This window comes from Boleophthalmus pectinirostris, unplaced genomic scaffold, assembly GCF_026225935.1.
Source record: "Boleophthalmus pectinirostris isolate CB_2022bp ecotype Guang Dong unplaced genomic scaffold, ASM2622593v1 HiC_scaffold_3, whole genome shotgun sequence".
Classification (NCBI taxonomy): domain Eukaryota; kingdom Metazoa; phylum Chordata; class Actinopteri; order Gobiiformes; family Gobiidae; genus Boleophthalmus; species Boleophthalmus pectinirostris.
Window position 1 is genome coordinate 1,629,999 of NW_026571299.1, and position 15,513 is coordinate 1,645,511.

Sequence of the window (15,513 nt, forward strand, 5' to 3'; positions counted from 1 at the left end):
ACTTGCCTTGCCTTGCCTTGCCTAGGTGGTCGGTGTGTAGGTAGTGTCGGTGTTTTGTAGGTGGTCGTGTTGTAGGGTCGGTGTTGTTGTTGTGGCAGGTAGGTGGTCCTCGGTGTTGTAGGTGTTTGTTCGTGGTCGGTGTTGTAGGTGGTCGGTGTGTAGGTGGTCGGTGTTGTTCGTGGTCAGTGTTGTAGGTGGTCGGTGTTGTAGGTGGTCGGTGTTGTAGGTGGTCGGTGTGTAGGTGGTCGTGTTGTGGTAGGTGGTCGGTGTTGTAGTGTCGGTGTTGTGTGTGGTTGGTCGGTGTTGTAGGTGGTCGGTGTTGTCGGTGTATGTAGGTGGTCGGGTGTGTAGGTGTCGGTGTCGGTGTTGTAGGTGGGTCGGTGTTGTAGGTGGTCGGTGTTGTAGGTGGTCGGTGTTGTTGGTCGGTCGGTGTTGTAGGTGGTCGGTGTTGTTGGTCGTGTTGTACGTGTGGTTGTAGGTGGTCGGTGTTGTAGGTGGTCGTGGTCGTGTGTAGGTGGTCGGTGTCGGTAGTGTGTAGGTGGTCGGTGTGTCGGTGTTGTAGGTGGTCGGTGTGTTAGCGGTGTTGTAGGTGTGTTGGTGTCGGTGTTGTACGTGTGTTGGTAGGTGGTCGGTTGTGGTAGGTGGTCGGTCGTGTGGTACGGTGGTCGGTGTTGTAGTGGTGGTCGTGGTGTAGGTGGTCGGTGTTGTAGGTGGTCGGTGTTGTAGGTGGTCGGTGTTGTAGGTGGTCGGTGTTGTAGGTGGTCGTGTTGGTGGTCGGTGTCTGTAGGTGGTCGGTCGGTGTTGTAGTGGTCGGTGTTGTAGGTGGTCGGTGTAGAGGTGGTCGGTGTGTAGGTGGTCATGGTGGTGGTCGTGGTGGTGTCGGTGTTGTAGGTGGTCGGTGTTGTAGTGGTCGTGGTGTAGGTGGTCGGTGTGTACGTGGTCGGTTGTACGTGGTCGGTGTTGTAGGTGGTTGTTACACAAAGTTTGGCGTAGTAAACCAAATTTTGTAGTCAGATGAATCATGGCAATAGGAACAAAAACGTACAGTGTGACCACGCCCCTTTACAAACCGGAAGTCCGACATCTTTGATTTGTTTTTGTTTTTTTAAAGGGCCCATGTCATACAAAAGAACTCTTTTCACATTGTATCTTCTGCACATATTCAAGTTCACAATTTGGGTTTTGGAACATCCATTCCACAATAGTTCCGAAATCTTGCTGATTTCTTGGAGACATTCACAGACCAGGAACTATGAAAGTCTGACTACTGCTCCTCCCCCCGCCCGTCCTGAAAAAGCACAGGTTCCGCCCTCCAAATGTGACATAGGCTCTGAGTGAGCTGCCCTTCCTCCCCAGGGAGGGAGGGGGAGACAGACGTGCACCCTGATAGCGACAGGAATAAACTTTTATTCATCGTGGTGATACAGCGAGTTCAGCCACATGTGTTGGACCCGGAATCGGACGAGGACTTTGAGGAGCATGAAGAGCAAGCACCGTGTCCACATCAGCTGAACATTACTTATTGGTAAAGTATTAATAAACGCTAGTAGATAAACTTATTATATCATGAACACTGCAGAGAGATTATGCTGTCGCTTTTGTTGAGGTGTTCATGTGGGAATTGTCAGACGATGCCAGTGGAGGAGGTGGAGTGGGGGATGGGGGCAGTTGTGAAGCATTTTCTGCTATGTCAAACGCATCATAGGTGTATCTGCCACGTCATTGTTGTTGCAGTTTTAGTTCGTTGTCAAATGGGAGGGTGGCAGAAATATGCTACAATTTGTTTAAAAAATGCAGAATCAATCTAAAAACCACTTCAGCGACAAATACAAGGCCCACACATCACTCTTAGGCTGCGTTCAGACTGCAGCCTGAAGTGACCCAAATCCGATTTTTTGTCTCTATGTTCCTGTATCTGATCTTTTAATGACAGTTTGAACGACACAGATCAGATTTTTTCAAATGTGACCCAGGACACTTGGATATGTGCTCCTGAAACTGATACATATCTGATCTTTTGACATGTGACTTCAGTCTGAACGCCCAAAGTGCATTCATCCACCTACACGTTATCAACAAGACACAAACGTCACTATTCTGCGCTGAAGTAGGCGAAAATTGTTAATGAACTCTGTGTCACTGAAGTGAAGCACATCACCACTCACCACTCTTGGCTCCGTCTCCACATCCACATGTTCCTTTCAACGTTCTGCCCCACAAAACACCACGACCAAAAACCTCGTCCTTCTCCTTCTCAATCTCCTCCTTAAAACAAATAAGTTGTTCATGTTCTGGCTCCGGTACGAGAGGAACTTTAAAATCTCCAGGTGCTCGATGCTGCGTCCATGTTTGGACAACTTCTGTAAACACAGAGACGCTCGCTGCGGTTGACGTCATCGTGTCTCCAGTGTCACATGTGGGACACTTTTGGGCCGTTTAATGTTCACACTGGAGTCACATACAAGTCACATTTAACTGGAAATGTGAACGACCTCGAAAAAACATCGGATTTCACAAAAAAATTGGAATTGAGCGTTAAGCCCTGCAGTCTGAACATAGCCTAAGAAGGTAGAAAGCTCTGAAAAGTTGATTTTGCATGAGATGGGCTCTTTCAATATGTATATGCAGAAAAATGGCAGGGTTAGGTTAGGAGTTAGGGTTGGGGTTACGACTCAGGTTAGGTTTAAACTTAGGGTTACATTCAGGGTTAGGCTTGGCGTTAGGGTTGGGGCAAGGGGTTAGAGTCGTGTTTTGGGTTTATGGTGATTAGTATTGCAAAGCGATGCTTCTAGTGAGCGGAAAGTGAAATGACGCGACGTGACTTGCCCGTAGTGAGCAGGGACCCTCGCCATGATGAAGCAATGCACCAGAAGTTTCCAAAAATGTAAAGTTTGTTGGCCAAAAAATGATACATTTGGATCAAAGGAGCGTCTCAGATCAGGTGAAAAAACACGAGCTCCGTTAAAACACAGACCAGACGCTTCACATTTTGTTCATCGTCGTAAACAGAGAAAAATCTCCTGGAGTTGATGAAATGATTAAAAAAACAGAATGTCACTTATGCTCATGTTTATTTTGCCACAACTTTACAAAGATTCTTTTTCAGGTTTTAGATTTCACAGCACATGTCGTTCTTAAGAGAATAAATGAAGACAGATTCTCAAAAAAGCAAAAAGACGTCACTGGACTTTTAAACAGTCGAGTTCACATCAATTCATAATTTGTCCTTCTACACTTGGTTTAGACCTGGTTCAGTCCTGGTTTTGTTTAGACCTGGTTTAGACCTGGTTTAGTCCTGGTTTAGACTGGTTAGTCCTGGTTTAGTCCTGGTTTAGTCCTGGTTTAGACTGTCTGGTTTTAGTGGTTCAGTCCTGGTTCAGTCCTGGTTTAGTCCTGGTTTAGTCCTGAGTGGTTCAGTCCTGGTTTAGTCCTTGGGTTTAGTGGTAGTCCTGGTTCAGTCCTGGTTTAGTCTGGTTTGGTCCTGGTTTAGTTTAGTCCTGGTTTCCTGGTTAGTCCTGGTTAGTCCTGGTTTAGTCCTGGTTCAGTCCTGGTTTAGTGGTTAGTCCTGGTTCAGTCCTGGTTTAGTGGTTCAGTCCTGGTTTAGTCCTGCTGGTTTCAGTCCTGGTTTGACCTGGTTTTCAGTCCTGGTTTAGTCCTGGTTTAGTCCTGGTTTAGTCCTGGTTAGTCCTGGTTCAGTCCTGGTTTAGTCCTGGTTTTAGGCCTGGTTTTCCTGGTTTAGTCCTGGTTTTAGTCCTGGTTCAGTCCTGGTTTAGTCCTGGTTTAGTCCTGGTTTTCAGTCCTGGTTTAGTCCTGGTTAGTCCTGAGTCCTGTTAGTCCTGGTTTAGTCCTGGTTTAGTCCTGGTTTAGTCCTGGTTTAGTCCTGGTTTAGTCCTGGTTTAGTCCTGGTTCAGTCCTGGTTTAGTTCCTGGTTTAGTCCTGGTTCAGTCCTGGTTTAGTCCTGGTTTAGACCTGGTTTAGTCCTGGTTTAGTCCTGGTTTAGTCCTGGGTTTAGTCCTGGTTCAGTCCTGGTTTAGTCCTGGTTTAGACCTGGTTTAGTCCTGGGTTTAGTCCTGGTTTAGTCCTGGTTCAGTCCTGGTTTTGGTTTTAGTCCTGGTTTAGTCCTGGTTTAGTCCTGGTTCAGTCCTGGTTTAGTCCTGGTTTAGACCTGGTTTAGTCCTGGTTTAGTCCTGGTTTAGTTGGTTTAGTCCTGGTTTAGTCCTGGTTCAGTCCTGGTTTAGTCCTGGTTTAGTCCTGGTTTAGTCCTGGTTAGTCCTGGAGTCCTGTTTCAGTCCTGGTTTAGTCCTGGTTTAGTTCCTGGTTCAGTCTGGTTTAGTCCTGGTTTAGTCCTGGTTTAGTCCTGGTTAGTCCTGCAGTCCTGGTTTAGTCCTGGTTTAGTCCTGGTTTAGTCCTGGTTCAGTCTGGTTTAGTCCTGGTTTAGTCCTGGTTTGTCCTGTTCAGTCCTGGTTTAGTCCCTGGTTTAGTCCTGGTTTAGTCCTGGTTTAGTCCTGGTTTAGTCCTGGTTCAGTCCTGGTTTAGTCCTGGTTTAGTCCTGGTTTAGTCCTGGTTCAGTCCTGGTTTAGTCCTGGTTTTAGTCCTGGTTTAGTCCTGGTTTAGTCCTGGTTTAGTCCTGGTTCAGTCCTGGTTTTAGTCCTGGTTTAGTCCTGGTTTAGTCCTGGTTCCTGGTTCAGTCCTGGTTTAGTCCTGGTTTAGTCCTGGTTCAGTCCTGGTTTAGTCTGGTTTAGTCCTGGTTCAGTCCTGGTTTAGTCCTTGGTTTAGTCCTGGTTTTAGTCCTGGTTTAGTCCTGGTTCAGTCCTGGTTTAGTCCTGGTTTTAGTCCTGGTTTAGTCCTGGTTTTGTCAGTCCTGTTTAGTTGGTTCAGTCCTGGTTCCTGGTTTAGTCCTGGTTTAGACCTGGTTCAGTCCTGGTTTAGTCCTGGTTTAGTCCTGGTTTAGTCCTGGTTTAGTCCTGGTTCAGTCCTGTTTTTAGTCCTGGTTAGTCCTGGGTTTAGTCCTGGTTTCAGTCCTGGTTTAGTCCTGGTTTAGTCCTGGTTAGTCCTGGTTCAGTCCTGGTTTAGTCTGGTTTAGTCCTGGTTTAGTCCTGGTTTAGTCCTGGTTCAGTCCTGGTTAGTCCTGGTTTAGTCCTGGTTAGTCCTGGTTTCCTGGTTCAGTCCTGGTTTAGTCCTGGTTTGTCCTGGTTCAGTCCTGGTTAGTCCTGGTTTAGTCCTGGTTTAGTCCTGTTTAGTCCTGGTTTTTTCCTGGTTTAGTCCTGGTTTAGTCCTGGTTCAGTCCTGGTTCAGTCCTGGTTTAGTCCTGGTTTAGTCCTGGTTCAGTCCTGGTTTAGTCCTGGTTCTGGTCGTGGTTTTGTGGATTGTGGTTATTTGCTGCAGTTTAAATTTGCCACTTTATGAAAGACGAAGAATAAAATCTGCTCGTTCTTTTCTCTGTTTCCTGGGTTTGTTTTTTGCATTTTAGTTAAATTGTTCCCATGTTTTAGTAAAATATCCTAATTACAATTGTTTCCTCTCCCAGTTTAGTCCTGGTTCAGACCTGGTCCATATTTGTAATTCGCTAATGACTCAGTGTAGATTTTCTTTTTCTAGTGTTTGTGGTTCCCCACCTCAGTGTGACTCTAAACCAGAGGTGCTCACACTTTTTCATCATGTGAGCTACTTACAAAATGACCAAGTCATAATGATCGACCTAATACAAAGTCAAACAAACTGCACTGAAACACTCTGTGCCCCTTTTTCGGACCCTCCCCCACAGTTTGAGAACCTCTTCTTTAAGAGAACTTCCTCTGACACTTTACACAAAACTGTGAAAAAAAAATGAAGGAAGATTTTTAAACCTGTTTTTTAAAGTTCCAAACTGGAGTTATATTCTTTTCTGGTTTTGCAGTGATATTTACCAGCCTCTGCACATTTACCAAACCAAACGCACATCGTGACAAACACAGATGCATTTGTGCACTTTTGTTATTCAAACTTCAGCCAAATGTGGCAGTAGGTCTGTTCTGTAGATCCGCTCTATGCTGTAGACCTGCTTTGTGCCAACACTGGAACACAAATTTAGACTGGTTTTTGCTTCACGTTTGGTCTTGTTCTTCTAATCAGCCGCACTGTGGGAGGGGCTTGTGTTGGCTGTACGCAGGAAGGAGCGAGAGCGTGAAAAGGCGAGGGGCGGCGTGCTGACGTGAGGCAGGTGGACAGGTAGGATGTTTAGGAAGTTGAACCTGCCCTGTGATGCACGCTGGTACACGAGGGCACACGCTGTCGCAGACGAGCCGTGCATAGGGAGCGTGTGTGTTTGTGATGCGCCGTAGAGTCTCCGCGGGTTTCAAATGAGCGCACAGGCTGAACTGAGACGCCCCACACGCTCCTGCACCCGCTACAAGTTTATTACCAACAGCAGCGGCCGGAATGAAATAAAATCTCAAACAGTTGTCAACATTTACAAAACTCTGCACTGCTCAGCCCCATCCCCACCACACACACTTCACAAAGTCAGAAAGTTACACAGAGTCCTTCTTTTATGTCACTGTGTTTTCATTTTCACCACAGACACTGAACTGAAATTATACCACAGTCCAAACCCAGGGAACAGAGGCTCAGTGAAGGAGGAGGTGAAGGTGTAGAGATGGAACAGTTTTCCAACATAGACCATATAGAAGGACAAAGATCCAGCCTCAGTGTCCAGGAACACACCCAGTCTGCCAGAGGACACATTCACTCCACTATCGAACACATGCTCTCCTATTGAAAGTTTTTGTGGAGAGTAGATGTCTTTTTCTCTGCTGTTGTGGTGGACGCTGTATCGTCCAGAATTGACCCGTAAACTCCAGGACTGATCATTTTCTCCAAACTTACTCTTCTTTCCTGTTCCTCTGCGTCTGATTCTTCTGTAACTCACTGCTATATCGACCTTCCCGCTCCACTCCACCTCCCAGTAACAGCGCCCCCTCAGGCCAGTGGAGCTCAGGACCTGAGTCTGGTCTGTGAATCTGTCCTCATGATCTGGATACAGCTGCTCCTCTTCCTCCCAGGTGACTCTCTGTTTGTCCTCAGACAGTTTGAGTTTTCTGTGAATTGTGTTTGGGTCCAGAGAGAACTCACAGGAGTCTGAAACACAAACAGCTGAGTTAAAACTACAAATACAACAGGTCAAATTTAAAGGAACTAGAGATGGTTCTACTTTGTCTTTGACCTACAATATGTTGTTAATTTATAATTTATAACAAAATAAAAATAGAAAATCATATTTTCTCTGGACTTCCCTTGAGTTTTCTGTTTCTGCTTTGGACTGAGGACTCACATTTTCTGGGACCTGGGACCATCCAACACTCTCCAGCAGGATCCAACCTGAAACACACAAGTCCAGTTTAGACCAGACCAGAGACCAGGATCTGGACCCACCATGGACCAGAGACCCACTGAACCAGGACCCACACCTGACAGACAGCAGGGGGCAGTGTGGTCTCACCTGACAGACAGCAGGGGGCAGTGTGGTCTCACCTGACAGACAGCAGGGGGCGCTGGTCCCGTAGAGCGGTCAGGAGCTCGGCTGAGGGTCCTGGATGGTTGTAGCTCAGGTCCAACTCTCTGAGGTGGGAGGGGGCGGAGCTCAGAGCTGAGGCCAGAGCAGCCCCGCCCCTCTCTGAGACCAGACATCCAGACAGCCTAAAGACACAGCATTACACTCATGTGGACACAAGGGGGCAGAGTGCATCATGGGAGTGTCTCACCTGAGCGTCTCCAGTCTGCAGGGGGCGCTCTTCAGTCCAGAACACAGCAGCTCCACTCCTGAGTCCTGGAGGTCGTTGTGACTGAGATCCAGATGTGTGAGACTGGAGGAGCTGAGGACTGAGGCCAGAGGAGCACAGCTGTGAGGGGACAGGCCACAGCCACAAAGACTGAGGACAGAGAGGGACATTAGAGACTAGAACCTCCACACAAGAGTTTAAATACAGTCTGGACTCACAGGGCTTTGGTGGAGGCTCTGACCACCGGCAGCAGACCCAGGAGAGCTGTCTCTGAGCCCTGGTATTTCCTCAGGTCAAACTCCTCTAGGTCTGAGTCTGAGGACAGTAAGACAAAGGACAGAGCAGACCACTGAGCAGGAAACATGTGTCTATCAGAGAGTAATCCTTCTCTCGTGTTCTCCTGTATCTCCTCCAGCAGACTGTGGTCGTTGAGTTCATTCAGACAGTGGAGCAGGTTCAGGCTTCTCTCTGCAGACAGACCCTTTTTATTCAGGTTCTGTTTGATGTATTTTACTGTCTCCTGATTGGTCCGTTCACTTCCTGTGTGAGTCAGCAGACCCTGCAGCAGCCTCTGATTGGTCGGCAGAGACAGCCCCAGGAGGAAGCGCAGGAACAGGTCCAGGTGTCCGTTTGGACTCTGTAAGGTCTGGTCCACAGCAGAGCGGTAGAAGACTTCAGGGTCTGGACTCTCAGAGGAGTGTGGTGTCTCCAGCAGGTTCTCTCCAGAAGAGACCAACTTTAGCTCAGGGTCTGGGTTTTCTGTTTGTTTTTTTGTTTGTCGTGTTGTAACATCTATAAACAGCTTGAATTTTGCCGTGAGTTTAGATTTTAAGGATGTCTCTGTTTTGTTTTCTTTTGTTTTCAGTTTCTTTTCTGATGTGTCTGTTTCTATTGACTCCAGACTCTCAGAGGAGTGTGGTGTCTCCAGCAGGTTCTCTCCAGAGCTGAAGAAGGTCTGATGGACGTGAAGAGCAGCCAGAAACTCCTGCACACTCAGATGGATGAAGCAGTAGACCTTGTCCTGGTACAGGCCTGGCTCCTCTCTAAAGACCTGTGTGAACACTCCGGAGTACACTGAGGCCGCTGCAGCGTCCAGCCCACACTCGCTCAGGTCACTCTCGTAGAAGATCAGGTTTCCTTTCTGCAGCTGCTCAAAGGCCAGTTTTCCAAGAGACTTCACCATCTCCCTGGTCTCTGGAGTCCAGTGAAGGTCCTCCCCTGATCCCTGGTGATACTTGATGTTCTGCACTTTGGTATGCACCACCAGGAAGTGGACGTACATCTGTGTGAGAGTCCGGGGCAGCGTTGGGTCCTCTGTTTGTTCCAGAAGCTTCTGTAGAACTGTGGAGAGGATCCAGCAGAAGATCGGCATGTGGCTCATGATGTGGAGGCTGCGGACGCTCTTGATGTGGGAGATGACGGCTGTGGCCTGGTCTCTGAACCTCTTCCTGAAGTACTGCTCCTTCTGCGGGTCAGTGAACCCTCGCACCTCTGTCACCATGGAGACGCACTCAGCAGGGATCTGATTGGCCGCGGCGGGGCGCGTGGTTATCCAGAGGAGAGCGGAGGGAAGCAGGCTCCCCCTGATGAGGTTCACCAGCAGCACATGCACTGAGGCGGATTCTGTGGGGTCGGTCAGGACCCGGGTTTGGCCGAAGTCCAGAGGAAGTCTGCACTCGTCCAGACCGTCAAAGATGAAGAGCACCTGGAGCTGTTGGAAGCTGCAGAGATGTTTGGATGGACTGAAGAAGTGGTGCAGCAGCTCCACCAGGCTGAACTGTGTGTCTCTGAGCACATTGAGCTCTCTGAAAGTGAACGGGAACAGCAGCTGGAGGTCCTGGTGGGCCCGGCCTTCAGCCCAGTCCAGACTGAACTTCTGAGTCAGCACTGTTTTCCCCACGCCGGCCATGCCCTTCGTCAGCACTAATCTGATTGGCTGTGGTGAATGTGGGCGGGGTTTAAAGAGCTCTTCACATGTGATGGTCTCTGGAGCGGCCGGTCTCCTGGACGCCGTCTCCATGTGTCTGACCTCATGTTCCTGGTTGACCTCTGAGGCTCCGCCCTCTGTGATGTAGAGCTCTGTGTAGATCTGGGTCAGGGGGGCGGAGTCTCCTGCTTTAGCCACGCCCTCAAACACACGACTGAATCTCTGCTGCAGATGCCTCTTCAGTTTCTCACAGTGAACTCCAACTTCAGCCCCTGAGGAAGACAACAGAGGCCCTCAGGTTTATGCCACAGTTTTTGTCTGTTTATGTCACATTAAAGGTTCATTATGTAACTTCTCTGATGGAGCGTCTGACACCTGCTTGTCTCCATGGAGATATTTCTTTGCCTGAAATGTTCCACAGTATGGTATCTAACAATCAGTTGATGTCACTTGGCCAAAATACAAATCAGATCTGTGGAGAGCATCAAGGGTAAATAACAATAAAAATATATGTAACTGAAAATGAAACTAAATGTCAGATAAAGACGTTTAATGCCACAGTACGAAACATTCCAGGCAAAGTAATGGCTCCTTCATAGTAGTTGACAGTGACAGACCAGGGGCCTCATTTTTAAAGCTTGTTTATGGACTACACATTGTTTAGGAACCTCTGCACCAACCGCAGGAAAACTCCTCCTAAGAGCAGCACTTTGTTTAACTCTGCACCAGCTGAGACACTGGGACTGGGAGCCCGGGGCTGGGACTCTGCCGTACGCTCTCTGCAAAGTCTGGAGAAACGAGGAGAGGAGAAGACAAGAGAGTTTGATCAGGAAATCATCAGAAAATTCACGTATATAAAATAATAAAGTCATTTCCCTTGTGGATCAATAAATGGCCAGAACACAAAGGTCTATTTTTTCCACTTTATTCTCAACAATATTTTGCATTTGAAGCTGTGCGCTCTCGTGCACAAGCACGTGCACTTTCCCGGTGCAGTGCTGGATCTTCCTCAGTCCACACTGTGACCACAGACTTCTACAGGCCACAGTCTGTGGCTGTGACCCTCAGGAAAATTCCTACACAACTGTTTCTAAATGAGGCTCCTGGTCTGCTGCCTGGACACAGTCTCCTCCTGATCTCAAACCTGCCCAAAGGGCTGCAGCTTAACAACAGTCAGAGTTCTTACTGTTCTGCAGACGCTGGGCCAGATGCTCCTGGTCCATCCTCTTCAGGAAGTCCAGGGTGATGTTCAGAACCTCTGTGCTCAGCTCCTCACCCTCAGAGCATTCTGGGTAATCTGAGGCCAGGAGCCTGTGGAGCCTCTGCAGCTGCTGTTGGACATAAACCAGGACCTGCTCCTCCAGAACCTGAAACACACAGTTTGGACTAAAGTATTGGCTCTGATCCAGGAAAGATGGGAGTACGGCTCCTGGATGATTTGTTTCAGTCCTCAGAACTTTTGGTGTGGATCAGAAAACATTTATTTTCTGACAAAAATATTTTTTTCTGATAATTGCTAAAGTGTTTTTTTTCTGTACTCACAGTAAATACAGTGTCCAGATGGGGGCGCTCTCCTCTGCTTTCCTCTCGACTCAGCTTCTCTCTGTGGATCAGTATAGAGTTTAAGGACCTCCCTTCTCCCCAGACACTTCCCCCTCCCCTTTAAAGCACAGTCCAGGTACAGAGAGACACTTACAGGCCTGAAGCAGCTTTAAACTCTGGACCTGGATCTCTGGAGCGGTCACTCTGCAGAGACTCACAGCTCTGAGCACAACTCCTGTCAAACAAACACTTTATGTGAGGAAATATGTGAAACCTGCAACACAACCATTTCTATTTTACTCTAGTTTTATTATTTTCACATTTTTATTCAATGTTATTCTTTGTCTGTGGGAAAAGTTGATAAAAAGTGGAACACTGTGATACAACAGTGTTGTGTATTATTTATCATTTATTTGCCTGTGTGGACTTGTGCAGTCTGTTGTGGTGATGTTGCACTTGTCTTTCTGTGCACAGTTAATATGGTGCAGTTAAAGTTTGCCTCAATGTAACTGAAGCTAAAAAAAAAAAACAAGCAGCTCCTGGAGTTTAGTGCAGGTCTTAAGTCTGCAGGACGGGACCGGTTCATCAGTGACATTAACATGAATCGTACCAGAGAAAGTCACTGTCTGAAGATAAACTCACATCTGCAAAGACGTCTGAGCTCAGACTCAACATGGAGACACGGACACAACAGCTGAGAGGAGCTGAAACTGAACTTAACGGCTCCACAAGGTCAAACTGAAGAACCAGTGCAAAAATAAAAATCACAATGCAAATAAATGTCCTTGTCAAAGAGACCAAATGCCATAACTGTTAAAAACAGACATTTGAAAAAGGCACGTCACACAAAAGCACAGAAAAACCATTCACATCCAACATTCTACACAAGATCTGAAGGTAAAACACAAAGTACATGAGTGTGAAAGAGGATTCAGAACCAGAGGAGCTCGCCGTCCTGACAGTGAGCAGTGATGAAATGTACAAGAGACATTCTCTGCTGAAGATGTAAATGTGGAGATGGAAATACAGTGGATATAAAAAGTCTACGCACCCCTGTTTTTGTCATGTAAAAAAAACACATCAAGATAAATAATTTCACAATTTTTTCCATCTTTCATGTGACCTATAACCCGTACAACGCAACTGAAAAACAGAAAATTTTTCAGGTAGGTTAAATAAAAATAAACAACTGAGATAATGTGGTTGCGTAAGTGTGCACACCCTTTTATAACTGGGGATGTGGCCATGTTCAGATTTAACCAATTACATTCAAACTCATGTTAAACTGGAGTCAGCACTCACCTGTCACCAATTAAAGTGCCTCTGATCAACCCCAAATAAAGGTGAGCTGTTCTAGTAGACTTTTCCTCACATTTTTGTAGCCACATCTTCCAGCACGAGCCATGGTCCACAGAGAAGCTTCCAAAGCATCAGAGGATCTCATTATTCAAAGATATCAGTCAGGTGAAGGCTACAAAAGAATTTCCAAGGAATTAAATATACCATGAAACACAGTGAAGACGTCATCATCAAGTGGAGAAACTACGGCACAACGGTGACATTACCAAGAACCGGACGTCCGTCCAAAGTTGATGATAAGACAAGAAGAAAACTAGTGAGGGAGGCTGCCAAGAGGCCGACAGCAACACTGAAGGAGCTGCAGGAACTTCTGGCAAGTCCTGGCTGTGTAGTACATGTGACAACAATCTCCTGTCTTCTTCATGTGTCTGGGCTGTGGCGTAGGGTGGCAAGATGGAAGCCTTATCTTCTGATCTGAACTCTCCCAAACGCATGTGGGAAAATGTGTTATGGTCTGATGAAACCAAGGCTGAACTTTTTGGACATAATTCCAAAAGGTATATTTGGCACAAAAACAACACTGCTCATCACCAAAATAACACCACACCTACAGTGAAGCACGGTGGTGGCAGCTTCTTGCTTTGGGGCTGTTTTTCTTCAACTGGAACTGGGGCCTTAGTCAGGGTGGAGGGAATTATGAACAGTTCCAAATACCAGTCAGTGCTTGGCACAAAACCTTCGGCCTTCTGTTAGAAAGCTGAAGATGAAGAGGAACTTCATCTTTCAGCACGACAATGACCCAAAGCCCACATCTAAATCAACAAAAGAATGACTTCACCGGAATAAGATGGAGGTTTTGGAATGGCCCAGCCAAAGTCCAGACCTGAATCCCATCGAACACCTGTGGGGTGATCTGAAGAGGGCTGTGCACAGGAGATGCACTCGCAATCTGTCAGATTTGGAGCGGTTTTGCAAAGAAGAGTTGGCAAATATTGCCACATCAAGATGTTCCACACTGATAGACTCCTACCCAAAAACACTGAGTGCTGTAATAAAAGCCAAAGGTGCTGCAACAAAGTATTAGTTTAAGGCTGTGCATATTTATGCCACCAGGTTATTTCAAGTTTTTTATTTTATATTTTTCCCCTTCAAAGTTTTCAGTTTGTTTTTCAATTGCATTGTACAGGTTATAGGTCACATTAAAGGTGGAAAAAGTTGTGAAATAATTTGTCTTGCTGTCATTATTTTACATGACAAAAACCTGGCATTTGAACAGGGGTGTGTAGACTTTTTATATCCACTGTAGACACTGAGGCATTTCACCTTTACAAGCAGCTAAAGAGAAACTCAGAGCTTTTCCTGGAGGACACAGTCATGTAGTGGGACAGTTTGTAGCACGTGTCAAGTACGAGGATCAAGCTGTTGAACTGCCTCTGTTATCAACGTGGAGCATCGCTCTGTGGCAGAAACTGTTTGAAACGACTAAAACTCAACTGGAAAAGATCAAGTGTGTGAACGTGACAAAGCCCCAAACCATTAAAGACCTACAGACAAATGCAGAGAAACGTTCAAGGACGAGTTGGACACTCAGAAGGAAATAAAAGCAAGTATCATCGCCAGTGCAGAAAAGAGCTAAATCACTGCACTTATGTGGAGATGAGGCAGGTTAAGTGTCTTGCCCAAGGACACAATGGCAGTGTTCATCTGTAGGAGCTGGAATCACACCAGCCACCTGATCTGGAAGAATCTCCACCTGTGACTTTAAGAAGCTTGTGCAGAAAAACCCAGAGACACTAAATGTCTGTGTTTACTGTTTTTGTTCAACTTTTATTTGAAGAGTTTTTCTTCTTTTAAAGAGCGTCTGATCTGGTGAATCTGCCTCGATTTTCCTGTGTGGATTTGCACAGTTTGTCCTGGTGCTTGTCACTCTGTCCCTGAAAATGTGTCCAGTGAATATGGAGCAGTTAAAGTTTGTCTAAATGTTCATGTCTCTGACATTTGACTGAGTTTTTGATTCCATCTTAAATGAGTTTAAATGTTCCTGTGTTGAGCTGAGGGACAAGACCTGCACAAAATTTAAATCTGTAAAAATCTGTCAAATGAGCCTCAAAATTGCTCCGTTACATTTGACTCCAGAAAATAAAGTCAACAAACCTTTTAAAATCAATACCCCAGGATTTGGAGCTGTCGCTCTTCACAGAAACTGGACCAGGTTTAGTCCCAGATCCGGGTGGGTCCATCTCGGTCCTGCACAAAACAATGACATGAGAACTATGGTAACAAAAGACACATTTAAAGCTCCTGTATCACACAAAAACTGACTCCTGTCAACTTGAACTCATGTTCTAATGTTAGAACCTCCTCAAAAACAGAGCTGGACTTGTGTTTTGTTTCATTCACATGTTTGACTCTTTATTATGAGTCTGTTACATCTGCAAAGCTCCAAACGCTCTGTTCCACCTTTGCTAAGGTCTGTCTGGTCCCTGTATGACCAGAGCAGGAGCTGTGTTCTCTGCAGTAAGTCAGACCTGTTCCTGGTGCATGTTGGACTCCGCCAGGGCCGCCCCTGTCACCGGTTCTGTTCATTGTTTTTTATGGACAGAATTTCTAGGCGCAGTCAGGGGTCGGAGGGTCCGGTTTGGGGACCACAGGATCATCTCTGCTGTTCTCAGATGATGTTGTCCTGTTGGCTTCATCAGACCAGGACCTGCAGCTCTGGGGCGGTTTGAGTCGAGTGTGAAGCGTCTGGGATGAAGATCAGTTCTTTCAAGTCTGAGGTCGTGGTTCTCGACCGGAAAAAGGCGTCTTGTCGTCTCCGGGCGGGTGGAGAGTCTCTGCCTCAAGTGGAGGAGTTCAAGTCTGTCAGGGTCTTGTTCTTGAGTGAGGGGAGGACGGAGCGTGAGATTGACAGGTGGACAGGTGCAGCGTCTGCAGTGATCACTGTGGGGAAGAGGAGCTGAGCCGAAAGGTGAAACTCTTGATTTACTG

At 46.8% G+C, this 15,513-nt stretch overlaps 1 protein-coding gene across 4 annotated transcripts in view; it reads right to left on the minus strand.

Annotated features, from left to right (window-relative positions):
• Window positions 1-15,513, minus strand: part of LOC110156377 (NLR family CARD domain-containing protein 3-like) — a 234,805-nt gene that overhangs the window by 70,382 nt on the left and 148,910 nt on the right. Inside the window, exons 5-14 of one of the 4 annotated variants that reach the window (XM_055160989.1) lie at window positions 14,680-14,772; window positions 11,381-11,461; window positions 11,227-11,287; window positions 10,871-11,051; window positions 8,689-9,956; window positions 7,976-8,472; window positions 7,740-7,907; window positions 7,510-7,674; window positions 7,310-7,356; window positions 5,258-7,116 (exon numbers count right to left, since the gene is read on the minus strand). In XM_055160989.1, the coding sequence (XP_055016964.1) occupies window positions 6,533-7,116; window positions 7,310-7,356; window positions 7,510-7,674; window positions 7,740-7,907; window positions 7,976-8,472; window positions 8,689-9,956; window positions 10,871-11,051; window positions 11,227-11,287; window positions 11,381-11,461; window positions 14,680-14,772 (3,145 nt within the window). In that variant the 3' untranslated portion in view covers window positions 5,258-6,532. Of the gene's footprint in view, window positions 1-5,257; window positions 7,117-7,309; window positions 7,357-7,445; window positions 7,675-7,739; window positions 7,908-7,975; window positions 9,957-10,870; window positions 11,052-11,226; window positions 11,288-11,380; window positions 11,462-14,679; window positions 14,773-15,513 lie in introns of those variants that run through there. The other 3 variants (XM_055160988.1, XR_008633152.1, XM_055160990.1) reach the window with 3 other exon arrangements.